We start from the raw sequence: 18,542 nt of genomic DNA, 5'->3' as shown, positions 1-18,542 counted from the left end.
ACTTCTGTTTAATTATCCGGACTTCTTTCAGCGGATTGAAAGTTGTCCTCCAGACTCCGAGTGAACAGAATTGCTTACATTTTAGTTTTGAGATCTTCAGTGTTCATTAAAAAGTTGTATTTACCTGCACCAGTCACAAAAATGTTATATTTAATCCATTGTTAAGTCAATTAACTGTCTCGGTCCCATTAACTCCCTTCCTCTAAACGAGTGTTTTTTTTTTGTTTGTTTTTTTTTGTTTTTTAGATTCTACCAACCTACCCACTAGTAGATCACCAGTAAATCACCACAACCAAAGGCCCTTTTAAGCGCCAGCCTATCTGGATTTGTGCTCTACCTCTCATTTCTGTCTGTGTCTCTCATCTCTCTCTACCCCTCTGTCCCTCTCTGAGTGTTTGTCTACCCCTCTGTCCATTTCAGTGTCTGTCTGCCCCTTTCTCTGTTTCTGTGATGAACACTACACGTGTCACCGACAGTCAAGATGGCTATTACATGGAGGGGAGACGGATGGCTCTTGAAATGAGCTTAGAACATGCTCTGACTGAAGCCAGGGTAGGTGCTTTTTAGGTGTTGAATTTTCAGATGCAGAGAAGTAGAGTGCCTACATCAGGTCCTATTCTATGTATTGCCATGTACAAAAAAACACTATCCATTGTATCTTAATAGTTGAAGAAATGTTTAGGCTATAATAATTACTCTGTAGCTTATCAGAAAACAGTGTTATATAAGGCTATTATATAAGCCTACGTACCTCAGACTCATTCAGTCTGTTATTGCATCTAGCTGCTCTCAATTCTCAAACATTTTCATGAAAGGGTTGTAGAGTTGGTTTTTACTTTTGAACTCCTTGGTCCAGCCAAACTCAATGCATTGATCAAGGATTCTTTCTTGAATCCCACCCCCCCCCCCTCAAAATATAGAGGGTATGATAAGAGTTTTTTCATATCCATTGCATCTTTTGTTAAAAATAAATTAACAGCCTAATCATAATTTTCACTTCAACCCCCAGAAAGAATCTGAGGAGCAGAGGCAAGTTGCCCCACCGCCAGTCCCAAAAAGGGTGCGTTTAGGGCTTGGCAAGCCAAGGGGGAGGCGTGGAGGACGGCCCAAAGCCTCAGCTACCGGTAAAAATACTAATAGTAATTGGTTACACATTATTGTCAAGAAATCAAGTTGTGTTGCTGGTAGACTTAAGTAACATGTACTTGTATCCAGATAATGAGCTCATTATAATGAGGTTGAACTATGTGGAATATGTTTATACTGTTATCAAATCAAATACTGCATAAACATATTCCACATGGTTCAACTTCTTATTGCATCCACAGGTTAACTGTACTATTATTTACATTTATTATTTCCAAGTTCTGTTGTTATTTATTTTAATTATTTTAATTTTAAAATGTAATTTCCCCCATATTTGAAATGTATAGATATGTAGATTCAACCAAAAAAGTATACATTGGTGGTCTAACTTGGTTTTATTCCTCTGTGTGCTGTTGTACAGTAGTTAGACACAACCAGATCGGGAACTGCCTGCTCACTGAAGAGCTTCCTGCAGCCAGTCTTGATCCTCAAGTGGAATTTGGTAAAATATGGTCAAATACATTTAAATTATTATTAGGTAATATTCTGAGGCAGATTTTCCATGCCTAGTTACCTGTGGCGGTTTTCGGGTTTTCAGGGTTTTTTTTTTTTTTATAAACCAGCAAAGCCACGAATTGTGTCCACAATAGGCTGAATTCTATTATTGAACCACTTTTTGTAGTAGTTTCAAGTTCATCCCAATAGAAATTCCATCTCAATTTTCACGTTGATACAATTTACCCTGATCCATGTTTCAAACTATGCTGAATTTGGCCCTAGACTGTGGGAAAGTTGATTTGGAAAAGTTCTGAAATTGATGTTATTGAAAGCATTGGCAAGATATTTACCCATTATTATGAAATAGTGGGTCTGCATAGAAATGGTCCTTTGTCAATTAAATTAATATTTGTCTTTGCAGAAAAAAACATGGAGAGCCTCTCTGCTATGATGTCTGACTCCCCTGAAATCCAGAGGGCATCATCATCATGGAGTTTCAGGCAGCAGCAAGCTTCACAAAGATGGAAGGAGGCAAGGCCATTCCACCTTAAATGCCTCATCCAAACTCAGGATGTTGGCCAACCATTTTGTAGCCATTGCAGCAAGCCTGCGGTTGTTAGGTGAGATCTCATTAATGTTCTTTCATACTTTGTAGGTTTTTTGAGTGCATCACTAATTGATGTCTTCATGTTTTGGATAAACTCCATGTTTATGGTGGAATCAGGGCTGTTTCAAAGAGTTGATTCAATGACTGAATTGGTTCGTTGATTTCGTTCCTAGATGCAGAGAGTGTCTACCAGATCAGTGGTTCTGTGAAACCTGCGATACCAAGAATCACAGGAGATGGCCACTCCACGACAGGGAGTCAGTCCTTCAGGGCTTTTTTAAAGCTATTCCCCCATCCACATATTTTGTAAGAGGGGAAGGAGGATACAGCTCACACGACCAAGGTAGGTAATTGCAAAACTCTTTTGTACTCTTGTCTAATAAATCTGGTAGGCTAATTTTGTGTTTCTTTCCTTTACTAGCTTGTATTTTGCCAACGGTGAGAGTGACTCAAAAATGTCCCTGTGAAGTCCCCAGCATAACTGTGTCACCTGGCAAAGCAGTCATTTTAATTTCCATCAATGGTAATATTTCCAAACTCTGATCTTTTTTCTATATTTAGCTTTTCCCCCTTTTTTGGCTTTGCGTTGCAAGGAAAAAAGCAGTGCTCAAAAATTGCAGAATACATCTTGTCACTATGATAAATCAAAAGAAATATACTAATTTAAACTATGCTGGTGTGATTCTACTCTAGATGTAGCTCAAGTGTCTTAAAGTGTGCCAGCTGATTGTTTCTAAAAGCTCAGGTATCCATGGGTTTGTTTTCTTATAATCCAAGGGCGTTATGACATGCACCAGCCATTGTTTGCATGCCAAACATGCCAGCAGCAGTGGGCTCCAGAGTTCATGGACCTCGTAAACAGTGGATATTGGCCAGCTTCCACCAGTTCTTCTACTTTGTATTCCCTCAACCTTTTCAGCAGTGTAAGAGAACTGAAAGTCATCGCGCCGGCACTGTCCAGACAAGCCTTTGCAAAGCTGCTGGAGCATCGTACAAAGTGTGGTGGGCGGGTAAATGTTCACCATATTATAGAATTGTTTAACATATGCAGACATCTCCGAAGTAACAATTAATATAATGCATCTTTCAGTCAGGACCTGTGTGCGGGGACACTCTGCAGCGCAGCTTCCTGGAGTTTTCCTATTGTGCTTTTGAGGAAGATAACTTGTCCTGCGGTGCACCTTTCACCTGCCCTGCTTGCACTCCAGACATGCTGGCAATCTCTGTGGATGGCAACAGGAAGCTATACCGGTTTCTCCGAAACGGAAGGTGATATTTTTTTTATACCAGTATAGATTGATCTAGATTTTTTTAGATTCTATATTCAGCATGGATACATTTTCTGTTTCTTTGTTCCTCAGCTCCGACTCTTCGTTTTTTGAAGGGGCATTTGTCGCAGAAGACACATCTGTGTCTGCATTTGTTGATGTCTTGCATAAAGCTGTGAAACAGGCAGGTTTCAAATTATTTGTTAATTAAATTACTATGTTTTTCCAGATTTTCATTGCATTGGTGAAAAACTGCCCTCAACTTCAAAATACAAGGTGCATATACAGTATGTTTATAGTGTGTCTCATTTACATCACAGCAACCTGGACAAGGCAGATGTGGGAGCTCCTCGTGGACAGCAGCGAAGGAGACTTCTAGGAGGACCTTCAAGTTGGACGAAGAGGGCATGGAGGTTGCGGTGTGTCGGCATGGTTTCCTCCTTAAAGCGCTTAATATGTTCAGAGGTGAGATTATAATAAATTGTTTGCTGTAAATGTAACTTTGTATTGTTATTATTTGTATGTCACTTTGGACAAAAGCTAAATAAAATAATAATATGGAGAAGAATCTCAATTATCACTATTAGTGCAGCTTATACCACTGCATGGTTGAGTTTCCCATTATGATGCTCTCTTTAGAATGTACAATAAAAGGATATTTGCATTTCTAATACAATTTGTATATCCCTAGGTGAAATCTTTGCCTACCCCATGTATCTGCACAAGGAATTGATGAGTTCAAAGCCAAGGTTTATCGCCATGGATGTAATGTGTAAATACTGGCCATATTTACACAAATCAGCAAACATCCTTCCTGATCTCCAGGGGCTAACATCAATCAGGCCTTTCCTAAGCGTCATGCATGCTAAAGCACATTCCACTAAGTGTGAGGTATGTTCAGTGTTTATTATGTTTAACTGTATCATCAGAAAATAAGTCCCTCTACTGCACGTCACGGTCCGGTTCGTTTTGTCATTACTTATTATCCGATAATGACCGGCGGACATTACATTATCCCTTACATGTCTTCTTACTACTAGATTACATGGAGTGGCAAAAACCAAGAAGGAGCAGGGTCAACTGCGGGGGAGGAAGTTGAACAGGTGAACAGCTACCTCTCCCGCTGTGCCCTAACGACTAAATACATGTCGAAAGGAGGTGATTGTAGTATTTCTCTTCTAATGTATTTTTTTATTGCTTATTTGCATGACATTCACTCAACATTTACTCTCAACAGCACGTGTGGATATGCTTACAATCCACGCTATGGCCTGGAACTACCAAAAAATCACAACACTACATCGGGCATTGTCTGCAAGATATGTGAAGGTGTGTTCTCTGTAAATTCAATTTGTGGTTATTGTGTAGCTTTGTGTAACTGCATTGTTTAACTGTCGCATTAGACTTGCCAGAGACTTCAGGAGGAGACTGCAAGTCTAGCGGAGCTTAAAGAAAGCTTGGCTTGCACCGATGAAGCAGTGTGGGTGTCTGATGTGAGGGAATGGGCAGCTGGTGGTAAGTTTGAACCAATAATGTGTTTCACTTTGTGCTTCCTCATTGGCAGCGATCATTAAGATCATGATATTTAAGCTGCCTACTGCTTACTATGCTGCATGCCACTATCTCTGTAATCCTTTTTTGGCACCCACCTCCTCCCGACTCGTCCTTCTTTACACTATTGTGTTTTTGTGTTGTGTTTCCAGAAACAACAGGTACTTCCCTAGAGCAGTCCATTGAGGGACGTTACCTTAACGTGAGGCAGCGGAAGCAGGCTCTATACCACCAAAATGGTATAATTACATAGTCTATAAATAATTGCTCACTGTATTTTTGGTCTTTTTTTTTTTTTACCTTCTGCTTCATGTGTTTACAGATAGTGGCAAGTTCCGTCACCGCCTGCGGAGGAAAATTGCTGAGAGCAAGAGACTGCTAATGAAAGACATAGAGACCTATAACAGTCATGAGCCTGCCATGCCAATTGATTTTAATGAAGTGGAGCAGTCGCTATCAGGAGACAACCCGTCCCCAACATGGCCGTGGGAGATTCATGGCAGCGGTAAGCGGAGTTTCCCGAGGCCTCTGATTTATTTTGTAAAGACTCAAGTCAAATGTATTTATACATTTTCTTTACCTCTGTTGTAGCACAAATCGAAGAAAAGTTAAAATTTTTTAACAAAGCCATGCTGAAAATGAGACTGGAGGAGGAAAGGACAATACTTGTTCAGGAGATGGCCCAGCACTGCTCATGGTTGCAGAACTTGCAGGCAACTCTTAGAAGAAAAACTTCAGAGGAAGGCAAGTTTCATCTTTGTAACCATACCAATCAAACAAGGAAGTGATGGTGATAAGGACACCATACTTTAACTTTACCTAACAAGAGATGTATCTTACTAGAAATCTTACTAAAAACATTACACTGACCATCTAATTTTGGTGAGTTATAACAAATATTACAAAGCAATGTTGTGGTAATTTGGATTTGTTTTTCACTTTTCACTTACAGACAAGCGAAACAAGGGCCTTTCCTGTCTCTGCAGAAGACGACTGTCTGAAGTTTCGGATACGTTGAAAGAGGTGCTCCTTCAATACAAGACTGTTTTAGGCCCTCAGGGCTCTGCTATAGAACTGGAAGATAAACAGGAGAATGAAAGTGATTTCAGCAGTCCAGACACCAGTGAAAATGAAGAGGAGGAGTGCAGGTAATGAATATGTGAAAAGTGTCATTTGTATATCCTTAATTTATGTAACCTGTCAAATTGAGTAAAGATAGCATTAATACTACATTTGTTTAATGTTAAATGTCTACTCCTGTCTGTTTGTGTCTGTGTCTCTCAGTGAGGAGCTACCGGGCAGGTGTCTGTAATCGCTTGATTGCGGCCAGGGCAGTGTAAAAAGAACTTCATGGGTGCCATTCTGGATTCCTTCTCTCCTGTATCACATTGTTTTGCTTTTTGTTTGCCTTTTTGCCATATGACTTATTACATCACACTTTCATTTCATACCATATCATTTATACTGATTATTGCTTATTTCTCAGGTTTCATCTCACGTATGTACTGTAATAAATCACTATTGTATGTATCTTTATCCACGTGTGGTCTCCCATTTCATGTTGCCTGGGCAAAAAGGAGCCTAGTCAGGGTTACACTGTTGTTCCATTTTTCTGGACTTGTAAGGTTTATACATGAGCTAAGTAAAATCACAACTACACATTCACTGATTCTATAGTGCCTCCTAGAAATCAATTTTTTTTTAAATCTTATGCTCCACCTCCTGACAACACACAAGCAGCGGGAGGTCTAAAATTTGACTAACAATTTATCATTCCCTGTATCAATATGTGCCACATGCTGACATTTCATGAAATAATGGGTGTAACACTTACCTAGGCCTCTCTGGCCAATATGGGTGTTTGAATTGTAGTTTATAAGTATATCTGGTGCATCAAGCTTGCCACCAATATGTCAAAAAGATATTTTGTGGATTAAATGCACATAAAACACACATCAAATGTATATGCTAATACAGAGCAGCACTACAGGCATTAAATAATACTAATAAAACATTTAATTTGTATAGTGCTTTTTAAGACCATAGAGCAGTGCTTCCAACCCTGCTCCTGAAGGACCCCCAACACTGCACATTTTCTTTGTCTCCCTAATCAAACACCTCATTTAACGCCTCAGCTCATTAACCCATGTGGTAATGAGCTGATGAGTTGAATCAGGTGTGTTTGATTAGGGAGACAAATAATATGTGGAGTGTTGGGGGTCCTTCAGGAGCAGGGTTGGGAAACACTGCAATACAGAGTACAGGTCCATCTCAATTAATTAGAATGTTGTGAAAAAGTTCATTTTTTCTTGTAAGTTATTTCAAAAAGTGAAACTTTCAGATATTTTAGATCCATTGTATGTAAAGTAAAAAAACATTTCAAAGTTTGTTTTTGTTTTTTTTTGGGGGGGGGGGGGGGTAATTTTGATGATTAGAGCTTACAGCTCATGAAAGTCAAAAATCAGTATCTCAAAATATTAGAATATTTACATTTGAGTTTCAACAAATGACCATCCCTACAGTATAAATTCACTGTATCTCTTGTTCTTTGAAACCACAATAATGGAGACAATAATGGAGAGGACTGCTGACTTGGCAATGATACAAACATTGACACCCTCCACAAAGAGTAAATCACAGAGGGTCATTACTGAAGGGGTGGATGTTTACAGAGTACTGTATCAAAGCATATTAAATGCAAAGAATTTGGGTAGGAAAAGGTGCACAAGCAACAGGGATGACTGATTCAAACACTTGTGAGAGCTTCACAAGGAGTGGACTGAAGCTTGAGTCAGTGCATCAAGAGTCACCACGCTCAGACGTCTTCAGGAAAAGGGCTACCAAGCCACTTCTGAACCAGAGACAACATCAGAAGCATCTTACCTGGGCTAAAGACAAAAAGGACTGGACTGCTGCTCAGTGGTCCAAAGTCCTCTTTTCAGATGAAAGTAAATTTTGAATTTCATTTGGAAATCAAGGTCCCAGAGTCTGGAGTGGAGAGGCACAGAGTCCATGTTTCTTGAAGTCCAGTGTTAAGTTTCCACAGTCAGTGATGATTTGGTATGTCATCTGCTAGTGTTGGTCCACTGTGTTTTCTGGAGTCCACAGTCAACTCAGCCATCTACCACTTCATGCTTCCTTCTGCTTTGTGGAGATGCAGATTTCATTTTCCAGCAGGATTTGGCACCTGCCCACACTGCCAAAGGTACCAAAAGCTGGTTCAATAACCATGGTGTTACTGTGCTTGATTGGCCAGCAAATTTGCCTGACCTGAACCCCATAGAAAATCTATGGATATTGTCAAGAGGAAGATGAGAGAGCAGTGCCACAGACTGATCACCTCCATGTCACACCGAATTGAGGCAGTAATTAAAGTAAAATGAGCTTCTACCAAGTATTGAGTGCATATAGAGTAAATTAATATACTTTCTATAAGGCCAATAATTTAATTAAAAAAAAAAAAACATTTTATTGGTCTTATTTTTTTTATTGGGTATTCTAATTTGTTGAGATAGTGAATTGGTGGGTTTTTGTTAAATGCATTGAAGTTTCACAATTTGAGTTGAATTACTGAAATAATTAAACTTTAAAATAAATAAATTAAACACAACATTCTAATTTTTTGAGATGCACCTGTACTGTTGCAGTAGTCCAGTCTGGAGGTGATGAGGGCATGGATGAGATTGATGCATTGGACAGCAGGGTTGGGGTCAATGCAGGAATGAACTCAACAATTCCAATTCAAAGAAGGAAATGGAATTGGAATTGAACAACAATTACAGGAAACAGAGTTGGAATTGAATTGGAATTACAGGAAGTGGAATTCAATTCAGGGAAATTCCACTGAATTCCATTTAGTGCTGTTTAGTGCAGTAAGCATTTATTTGTGATTACATTTAGAGACATACATTTGAACTTTATTTATGATGCTTTACAAATACCAAGTAATGTATGAAACAGAGTTGATCAAATGCAAGGAAATAAAAATGAGAACTGTACTTTATGAATTAATAATTGAATGACAGTGGTGATAAGTTTCTGGATGCACTATACATTCAATGTATGATTACCACATAGTGTATGTCTCAACTCACAAACAAATGAGTCATGTTCATTCATGTATTTCTTTCACTTTTTATTGCATCAAATTATCATAATTTGCTGAAATTTGGCATGTGAAATGGTCATGCTTAACATACTAAACATACAGTACTTTGTGTTTCTTTTATATGTTTGTTGTTTATGTGATTTACAATATTTAATGTACTTTAAACTATTAAGCAAATCAAGTCACATTTTTTTATTTAGCAACTCAAGTGGAATTTATTTGATTTCAATTCTGTTTCCTGACATTCCAATTAAATTCCAATTCCATTTCCTGTCAGCTGCATGCAATTCCAATTCCAATTCCATTCCAGGAAGGGAATTTGAATTTACCATTCATTCTCAATTCAATCATGAATGGCCCCAACCCTGTTGGACAGTTAGTTCATCAATATAGAATATGGGGCTATATATGCAGTATGATGCACCGAAGCTGGAAGATGGAACATGTCTTAATTCACATGAATTGACATGCATAGGCATTTAGCATATGGGTTACAGTTTACATAGCCCCATATTGTACATTGCGGAACCAACTTTACAGGTGGTACATTTTGGCCTATTTACCAATGAGGTACAGCTGATTCAACCACCAAAACCACACATTTTTCCAGAACCCTATAGCCTGTAAATGTTCTGTCAATGGTTGGAGAATTATTTAGGAACTGTTCTGTCCCGAAAAGTACTGCCCACATGCTGTCCTATGATGCGAGGATGTCTGGGCCCTTGACTTGCCAAAGCAGGTCAGCTATGAAACTGGATATATTTTAGCAAAACATATACATCAGAATTTATTTTGCCAAAATTGCACATATCTTTATGTTTTATGCTCATGAAATTGTACTGTATCTCTGCATATGATATGACTGGTGTGTGTGTGTGGCAATAAAATTACCTGTTATTTAACCAGATAGAAGAAAGCATCTGATGAAATGTTACTGCCCCTGGACCCCAGGTTATCTCAGTAGAGCCCACCAAAGGTATAAAAAATGACACATTCAAAAGGGCTTGAATCCTTGAATGTGTTATGCTAATCACTTAAGATATGGTTTATAATGATTATGATTATATCTGTTATTGGTCCATCTCATTTACAAACATGTTATATGAACCACAGCATACAATGACAAACAATATAAACAGTGTAATTAAACAAAATATATAAAAAATGTGTATTTCTGACCCCTGTTGCTAGGCAACACACCCTGTACAGCTTGGCTAAAGAACAATGAATGGGCTACATGAAACTACAGAAATGTATAATTTACTATGCATTAAATTACAATGCATTAGAATCATGATATTGTTATCACCCAATTACGCAATAAATCATTGTTAGAAGGAAATATTTTTTATTGTTATTTATGCAATGGATTATCAATACATGGATATTCAGTCAGAGGAAGAGTGTCCACTCCACGCACATTGGGGGCACACCCGGAGTAGTGGGCATACTCTATTTGACTGTAAACATCAACACCCATCAAATCAACTCACGATTACCACAAACTGCACAATTACCTTTAACAATAAAACACTGTTAACAAAGTGTAAAAACTATTCCATGTTTATTAATGTAATGCATACTAATTTCATTTACAGACATTGTTTGCTTATTTTAATTATTTTGTACTTTGTTGAATGTTGTTGTCTATATGAAAGTGACAAAAGACAATTATTGTCTTCTCTATGCATATATGTATGAAAGTAACAAAAATCTCTCAATATTTAGCAAAAACTTTATTTAATATACATTTAATGGAAACTACAGGGATGCAAGCAGATGAAAGGTGGAAAAACAGGAGTGTGTGTGGGGGTGGGGATTGTGTTTAGGCTTAAGAGGCTGTTTGATTGGACAGCCAAAAAGCGGCATGAGGTAAAAGCAGCAGCACCACCACCATTGTCCACTGGAACATTCTTGGGTCTTCTTTTTGGGTCCTTCTACAGTCTCACCACCACAATATAATAGGAGAGCCTAAAAATCAAATTGGAAAAACAGATTTATGCCCAAAATGCTGGTCATTATTGGGAAATAAGTCCCTTTAGGATAAAGCAAGACCTGTTCGCCTTGTAGGGAGTTATTTTAAATATAATGACTGGCGTTCTGCACATTATCCCTTACTTATTAAATTACTAGTCATTCACAGACATATCGTGTGGCTGTGAAATGAAAGTGAAACATGTACTTACCAAGGATCAACGACCAAACAGTGGAGTGGGACTACTACAGGGAAGTGTGGCACGACAAAGACCGGCTTCTTCAGCTTGTTTCTGGTGGGGGGGGGGACAAATATGTAATGCTCAGCTGACATTTTCCAGTGTGTGTACAGAAGTTGGTAAAGTAAAAAATTGAGGATGTCCAAAACAGTACAACACTTACTTATCTACCTTACCAGGGACCACTGATGAACTGCAACCAAATAATGGAGTGGGACCACATCAGCAGCAGTGACTGGTAAAACATCAGTAAAGGGGAAAGATGTAAGGTCATTTAAACCACCAAGAATAACAAGTTTCAGCCAACCAATCCTAAATCAACAAATATTGTAAATAATCACACTACATTACCTTCTGTTGTATGAATGTTGGAAACTGCCATGCATATTACATATAGAAACATGTGTTTGTGATGACCATTATGGATATTGCACATTCATTTTAAATTATTAACACTGTCATTCGTGAGGGATTTTTTTAAAATTTACAATAAATTTCATCTGACTTACAGCATGTACAGAGTCCTGCTTTGTGCACACATTTTGCTCGGTTGAATGATTTACTAACCTCTTGATAAACCACATATCAAAAGAAGAACATGTTTCTGTATGGAGTTACGCATTTCTTGAATTATCCAGTTCTGAAATGGCAGGAAATGTTGAACATCTACCATCTTTAACACAGGGCTTGTAAACAACACTTTACTTTGTATAAAAATATCACAAAATTGCTATAAAAAACTTTATTGAATATGCAATGTACAATAAAAAAAATAAAACAACATATATTACTAAATTAATTAACTTAAACAAATGACTCCTTGGGCTCCCAAGTAGGAGTCCACTGTTTCCCACTGAAAACAAAAAGGAGACAATTAAGTTACATGTGATATTTCAATTATTCTATTGGGAATGTTAACTTCAAACACATTTGCACATTCTTCAAAACAGGTCTAGGTAAACGCAATTGACTTCAAAACGTGTGTGAGATTGAGAGTAAAATAGAGAGTCAGAGCAATCTTATTTCTGTATTTGTCATATAGTAGAAAACATACCATGCTGCACAAGGCTCCCAGTCAATCAGCAATTCTGTTTGACCCTATGGCAGGAACAACAATACATGCTTGCCTTACATATTTTTTGCATCAGGCTTTGGTAACAGCCACCATGTTTTTTGTTTCATGTTTTACTATTATATTTGAATTATTTTAGTCAAGAGACTGTAGTATATACTGTATACAATATTTACATTGTTTGATTATTTGCCAGCTTTACTTCTGTGATTGACAGGTATTTTAACTTAACATCTTGACATTAGTTTGACGTAAATAGAACAAATAAAGAGTAGTATGTGTTCTGTTATGCATGTCTTACCTTTCTCACTCTTTCTTTCAGAGCACTCCTAATTGGAAAAACACCTAGGCCAGTGTGGTAGGAGCAATCTGAAGGCATCAAAACTCAGATTACGAACACAACATCATAAACATATTCAGGTCAAGCATTCACATCAAAGTGATCAAACATCAAGTCTAAATGCAAATGTATTTATTTGACAAAAGTCATTTAAACTTACTTTTTTGTTTTTTTTTTATCCATTTCTGCCTCTGTGGGATAAAAAAAAAACCAGACATATATTCACTCAAAAAAGGCAAACAATTCAAAAACGGTCTTGCTCACCATACCATTTATTACAAATATCAATATCATTAAAAAAAAATTGACAAATGCAAAACATGCCTGACTTCCCCTTTCTCTTCCTTGTTGACCCTGTGGTTTTAAAGAAGTCAGATGTCAAACTAAGTATGGAGTGGAAAACAATTAAGGACTATCTAGGTATGTCTTTTTATACATTCATTAAAACAGGCACACATTCACACATGTTGTGTTTACACACACACACACACACACACACACACACACACACACACACACACACACACACACACACACACACACACACACACACACACACACACACACACGTGTAACCTATGTCATACCACAAAAATGAACATGAACACCCAATCAGAACTAAATCAATCGGTTGAGAAGTTGCCCAGCAAAATTGCTGAAAAATTTGTTGGATACAGTACATACCATACTCTTTCTTATGTGTGCAATAACCTCCATTGTAACAACTGACATCATTAGCTAAGCTAATGATTTCAGTTGGAGACAACTAGCGTTTAGCTTACATGCTAATCGGCCCCTCCAACTTCAATTGAATTAGGCTAATAGGGGGATATGTCGAACTGGGATGTTGCATACAAATACAAAAAAAGTATATGTCCCTCCCTAATCTAACTCTCTGGTAGACAGCAAGTGAGCGAATTAAACAAAACACAGCGGAATGTTGCTTTAAGAGCTTTAAAAGTTCGCTGTAAGAGTTACCTTTTTTAGGTAGATGTATTTCACCTTCACCCACCACAGTGGGGCCTTCCAGCCCCGCCTCCTCCACGAGGCCATCACTCTCTACAGCTGGGCCTTCCAGCCCCGGCTTCTCCATGAGGCCTTCAGTCTCCACACCTGGGCCTTCCAGCTCCGCCTCCTCCACGAGGCCTTCAGTCTCTGCACCTAGGCCTTCCAGCCCCGGCTCCTCCATGAGGCCTTCAGTCTCCACACCTGGGCCTTCCAGCCCCGGCTCCTCCACGAGGCCTTCAGTCTCCGCACCTAGGCCTTCCAGCCCCGGCTCCTCCATGAGGCCTTCAGTCTCCACACCTGGGCCTTCCAGCTCCGCCTCCTCCACGAGGCCTTCAGTCTCCGCACCTAGGCCTTCCAGCCCCGGCTCCTCCATGAGGCCTTCAGTCTCCACACCTGGGCCTTCCAGCTCCGCCTCCTCCACGAGGCCTTCAGTCTCCGCACCTAGGCCTTCCAGCTCCGCCTCCTCCACGAGGCCTCCCAGCTCCGCCTCCTGCACAAGATTTTCTGACCCCACCTCCCCTGAGGTGCCCTGCTCGTCACAGGGGGTGAGGGTCAAGGTGAGGACAGTGTCCTCACTTGCCTTCCAACCTGTTCAAATTTGATTCGAAAAAAATGGTAGGAATGAGGCTGAACTATAATGTATTATAATATTCAAACAGGCAGATTATTTGACATTGCCGCACATAAGAATTTTAAGACTATATTTCTTAGCTTGTATGCATTTACATATTTCTGAAACACAGGCAAAACATTGACTATAGGCTATTTTTCATACGGGATGCAAGTTTATATGATTTTGTTTAAGGTGTGAATAGCTAAAGGCGAAACAATGGGGAAAACAGGGAAACTTACTACAACATACACCAAATATCGAACTGGCATCTAAAGAAACCCAAACTATGTTTTACCAAATTTTCAGACTACACTTGGTAACCTATATTAACAAGGCTATGTATTGAACATGGCTGGAATTATAATCTTAAAACACCAGAGTATTGTTTATTTATGTAATTTTCGACTTAGTTTCTACGCAACAAAAAGTAGTTCTACCTTCAGTGGACAGTGTCTTGTTTGCCACAATTATCTCGTCCATGTAACCAACATTCCACAACGTTGAAATGTAATAAGGCTGTCATTTGTTGTATAAACTATAAATATTTGATAAGTGCTGAAAAAATAGGGAAGTATTGACAATCAACTGTACAAGTAGACGACTGAAAAAAATATATACTTTACATCTCACCTGCACAAACCAACTCATAAAAGGCAGTTATTTTGCTGAGGTGTTGTGTGGCCAGTGGGTCCAGTTCGCATCTTGGGGTGAGGGAAGTTATTTTTGTTTTTTTGCCATTGCCTTCCTTCTGAAGGAGGAGGAGTGGCTTGTAGCCCATTGCATGTAGCTTCTCAAGCTGCAAAGACATTTATTTTTAAAGGATAAATGCACTTATAACCAGCAAAAGCAAAATTACTGAGTCATCATCAAAACTGAATTTTCTATTTTGTCAAATTTACTCTGTATGAAAAATTATCTCTGGCTTGAATTTGATGTTAGAATTATTAACAGGTCAGGACTTAATGTTACATTTTAAAAGTCAAAATCTGGTTGCCACTTGTATGAATTTGGTAGCCCTGTAGATGTATAGATTTTTTCCATCCATATTTCATATTTACCACCCCAAATGAATAGGTTTACACTGAAAATCAATGCATTTCAATACACTGCAAATACATAACGGGATTAGTTCTACGAGACGGAAGATGGTACATCTAGGATACAGGATTTAGTAAAATACACAATATAGCTGTGTTGTTTACTTTGGTAAACCCATTCATACTGTATGTTTTTTTTACAAGGTTAAGTGCTCATGAAATAAATGAATTTTTGGTTGTCTTTTGAATGTTGTCAGGGATTCTGCATTCCGGATGATGGTAGGAAGATCGTTCCACCAGCATGGAACCGTGAATGAGAATGTTCTGGAGAGTGAATTTTTGGCAATGGGTATTTAGTTCATTAATATGCCTTTCAAGTTAACAGTCAGTGACTCTGACTCTGCTGGCCTGTTCCCAAAAGCCATAACCAATTTGAACTCAGGAACAGGAACTGACTCCACACTTCCCCTCCAATCCCCAGACTTTCTTCTGCCCACCTACTGTGCAATATTTAATACGTTTGATAACACTGCTATTCTGTGCAACTTCATTACTGTTCAATATTTAATACTTAATATGTAATACTTAACACTTCTGATACAATCAAAATCAGTTTAGAAACCAAATTTATTTTTTTATTTTAATTTATATAGCTTCTCAGAACTGTGCACCTTACACCCCCTCCCCCCTCTTTTGCAATACTTATTTTATTCCTTGTTGTTACATTTCTCTTATGTACATGTTGACAGTGGAAAAGGAGTTGCTTCAGTCTCGTTGTACATGTGTATAATAACAATAAAAGGCATTCTATTCTATTCTATTCTGAAGAATCTGTGTTTAAAGTTAAACTCCACTTTTAACAGTAGTACCTAAATTCCTTATTATTATTGCATGAATGCCATGACTACATTAAATTCATCACATACTACTGAAAGGGGGAATCACATGCTCAATTTAAGTCAGTTTTTCAATAAAGATTTACCTTGCCCGCAACTTGGACAGTTTTTAATTTTGGACCACCATGTGTTTAACACGCCTGCACTAGGCTTTAACTGTGTGAAAGAGAACCTTCAAGTTGCATTTGGTATTTAAACTCTGTTTAGAGGTCGAGGTAGAGGTAAACCCTATATTTCAGAAATCTGGTTTAAATCCCTCTTTAAAATAAATACAAATAAAAGCATTTGAAAAATATATTATGATCTTCTGTCAAAAATGTCACTCAATCAGGACTGGTAAATGTGGCGACCCTATTAAAAAAGGTAGTGTTAATTGTACACACCAAAATTATGGCTTCATCACGCATGGCTGCCTCATTGTGGTTTTTTTTAAGATTGCCAAGCCACTCCCCCTTCTTCATATCAAGGGCCTGCAGTCTCTTCAACAAACGTGCCTTCTTGGGCTGCTCTGCCCCACAGGCCTTACAGACCTTAGTGGCACAGGGCATGACCTGAGGGCAGTTGGGGCATTTCTTCTTATTAGAAACCATGTTGTCTGAGAAAAAAAGAAAGAAAAAAGAGAAAGTTATTTATGTATAATATAGGCTACCCATTGAAACATTCTGAATTAATATCACACTATAGGACTTAAAATCACACTATGTAAGGGATGCTATGTGCTTTCTTAATTTCAATGGTCAAATTGTCTTAACCAGTCATTCTTCTGAGTTTTGAACTTTGTTCGTGATGACATTGTGATAAGGGTAAACATTTCTCTGATTTTTAACTGCTATTTACACAATAATACACTGTGTGTGTGTTGCCCATATGAGAGACCGAACATAGTCCTATTGATAAAAGAAAAATGTGACATTTTAATGTCTACTGAACGCCTTATGAATATCACAATATTAAATTACACGAAAATCGAAAAGGAAGAGTTGAGAATTTTTTTGTGAACTAGTTACACTAACATGTGACTGACATGCAGTTAGCACTTATAGCGTTTTATATCAGACAAATGGAAACACCAAAACAATGTCACAAGAAGTTAAAATAGAGCATAAGGCAGTCATGACAATACTCCAGCAACATACTTGACTAATACACTTTTGCATACATATTTCATCGAATTATATAGTCTACTTGTTCATGAGGTTGCCAATAATTTTATCTTACCTTACTCAACGACTCCAAAGGACGTAACGTTAAGTAGCTAATTGGCGGTAGCGCCGTCACCCGGATATTGTTGTGCAAAAAAAAAAAAAAAAAAAAAAAGGTGAAAAATTAAATTAAACTATTTTTTTTTCTCCAACAGGAGAACAGAAGAAACTTACTGGAACTTAAAAAAAAAAAATCGGAGCTTAACTTACTGTAACAAACTGTACTGCTGGTGACAAAAACACAGATTAAATGTCTTTTTTTTCTGTAAGATGCGCAGTGTTTCGTTTTTTAAATTGTTTTATTCTTATTTTTTTATTGAATTTTTAAAATGACAGAATTCAATATCAAGTCCTTAACACATTACTTTTACACATTTTCAAATTTAGTAACAACATAGTTTAAATAAAAAGAACCAAAAAAGAAAAGAAAAAAGAAACTTTAAATAAAGGGCATCACAAACGTATGTTAAATTCATTTAGCAAAGATAGGCCTACAGATCTTTGGGCTTTTCAATTTTTTATTTTTTTTTCTTTAGACTCTAAATATATTGTAAAGGCTGCTTAATGCGATAGCCTATAGTGTCGTTAATGACCCGCTTATCGCTGATGGCTTACTGCAACATTTCACCGGTAATAAGACCCAAATAATATTATTAAAATAAAGAAATGAATGGATACAATGATAACAAATGCCCATAGATGTAGCGTTATAGTTTTAAAAATATAAATAAACAGCAAAGCAATCCTGCTTCGGAATAATAACCGAAAAAGACCGAAATAATAATAAATAATAATTAATATACAACGCCGCCACTCCCACCACGCGCAGTGCTGAGGGGTACCAAAACTAGCCTAATGAAAAATCAATAATCATAGTCAATAATTATAATTCCGATATTATTTCATTATATATTATTAGGCACCTTTCAGCAAAGAGTATTTAATTGCTCTGGAGTGGTCGGTTGGATTGCGCCAAGTTTGACTTTGACAGTAGGAGGTATATAAAAGACTGGCAAGCTCTCTTTATGTTTAAAATCATAAAG

General features: G+C 37.8%; 2 protein-coding genes and 3 long non-coding RNA genes across 6 annotated transcripts; 3 read left to right on the top strand and 2 right to left on the bottom strand.

Annotated features, from left to right (window-relative positions):
• The first annotated feature begins 276 nt into the window (after positions 1–276).
• Positions 277–1,594, top strand: LOC141336381 (uncharacterized). The gene is made up of 3 exons (XR_012355704.1): positions 277–552; positions 1,010–1,124; positions 1,508–1,594. It is a non-coding gene; the product is annotated as an uncharacterized lncRNA (long non-coding RNA).
• An 853-nt stretch (positions 1,595–2,447) lies between these two features.
• On the top strand, positions 2,448–3,193 carry LOC141336371 (uncharacterized). Its single transcript, XR_012355703.1, has 3 exons — positions 2,448–2,534; positions 2,613–2,714; positions 2,969–3,193. It is a non-coding gene; the product is annotated as an uncharacterized lncRNA (long non-coding RNA).
• Positions 3,194–3,866: 673 nt separating this feature from the next.
• On the top strand, positions 3,867–5,798 carry LOC141336906 (uncharacterized). Its single transcript, XM_073842625.1, has 8 exons — positions 3,867–3,924; positions 4,151–4,350; positions 4,500–4,617; positions 4,697–4,788; positions 4,863–4,974; positions 5,163–5,249; positions 5,333–5,515; positions 5,602–5,798. Exons 1-8 carry the CDS (start codon positions 3,867–3,869, stop codon positions 5,796–5,798), a joined length of 1,047 nt encoding a protein of 348 aa, XP_073698726.1.
• A 4,663-nt stretch (positions 5,799–10,461) lies between these two features.
• Positions 10,462–12,778, bottom strand: LOC141337417 (uncharacterized). Of its 2 annotated transcripts, XR_012355751.1 has the most exons (5): positions 12,705–12,772; positions 12,386–12,429; positions 11,495–12,184; positions 11,305–11,385; positions 10,462–11,089 (listed from the first exon to the last, which is right to left on the bottom strand). It is a non-coding gene; the product is annotated as an uncharacterized lncRNA (long non-coding RNA). The 2 variants fall into 2 exon arrangements; XR_012355750.1 differs by having other exon boundaries at positions 11,495–12,429; positions 12,705–12,778.
• Positions 12,779–12,918: 140 nt separating this feature from the next.
• LOC141336904 (uncharacterized) lies at positions 12,919–17,221 on the bottom strand. Its single transcript, XM_073842624.1, has 5 exons — positions 16,681–17,221; positions 14,995–15,160; positions 13,722–14,339; positions 13,073–13,097; positions 12,919–12,934 (listed from the first exon to the last, which is right to left on the bottom strand). Exons 1-5 carry the CDS (start codon positions 16,885–16,887, stop codon positions 12,919–12,921), a joined length of 1,032 nt encoding a protein of 343 aa, XP_073698725.1. The 5' UTR covers positions 16,888–17,221.
• Positions 17,222–18,542: the final 1,321 nt, after the last annotated feature.

This window comes from Garra rufa, chromosome 6, assembly GCF_049309525.1.
Source record: "Garra rufa chromosome 6, GarRuf1.0, whole genome shotgun sequence".
NCBI lineage: Eukaryota > Metazoa > Chordata > Actinopteri > Cypriniformes > Cyprinidae > Garra > Garra rufa.
This window is presented reverse-complemented; position numbering and strand designations above follow the sequence as displayed.

Bases quoted from the DNA above. Each gene is read 5' to 3' on its own strand.
- LOC141336904 (XM_073842624.1), bottom strand. From the start codon at position 16,887: ATGGTTTCTAATAAGAAGAAATGCCCCAACTGCCCTCAGGTCATGCCC. The intron at 14,340-14,994 runs GTGAGATGTAAA...AAATTTGAACAG, and splicing joins TTATGAGTTGGTTTGTGCAG to GTTGGAAGGCAAGTGAGGAC. The intron at 13,098-13,721 runs GTAACTCTTACA...TTAAAACCACAG, and splicing joins AATACATCTACCTAAAAAAG to GGTCAACAAGGAAGAGAAAG.
- LOC141336906 (XM_073842625.1), top strand. From the start codon at position 3,867: ATGGAGGTTGCGGTGTGTCGGCATGGTTTCCTCCTTAAAGCGCTTAAT. The intron at 5,250-5,332 runs GTATAATTACAT...ATGTGTTTACAG, and splicing joins GGCTCTATACCACCAAAATG to ATAGTGGCAAGTTCCGTCAC. The intron at 5,516-5,601 runs GTAAGCGGAGTT...CCTCTGTTGTAG, and splicing joins GTGGGAGATTCATGGCAGCG to CACAAATCGAAGAAAAGTTA.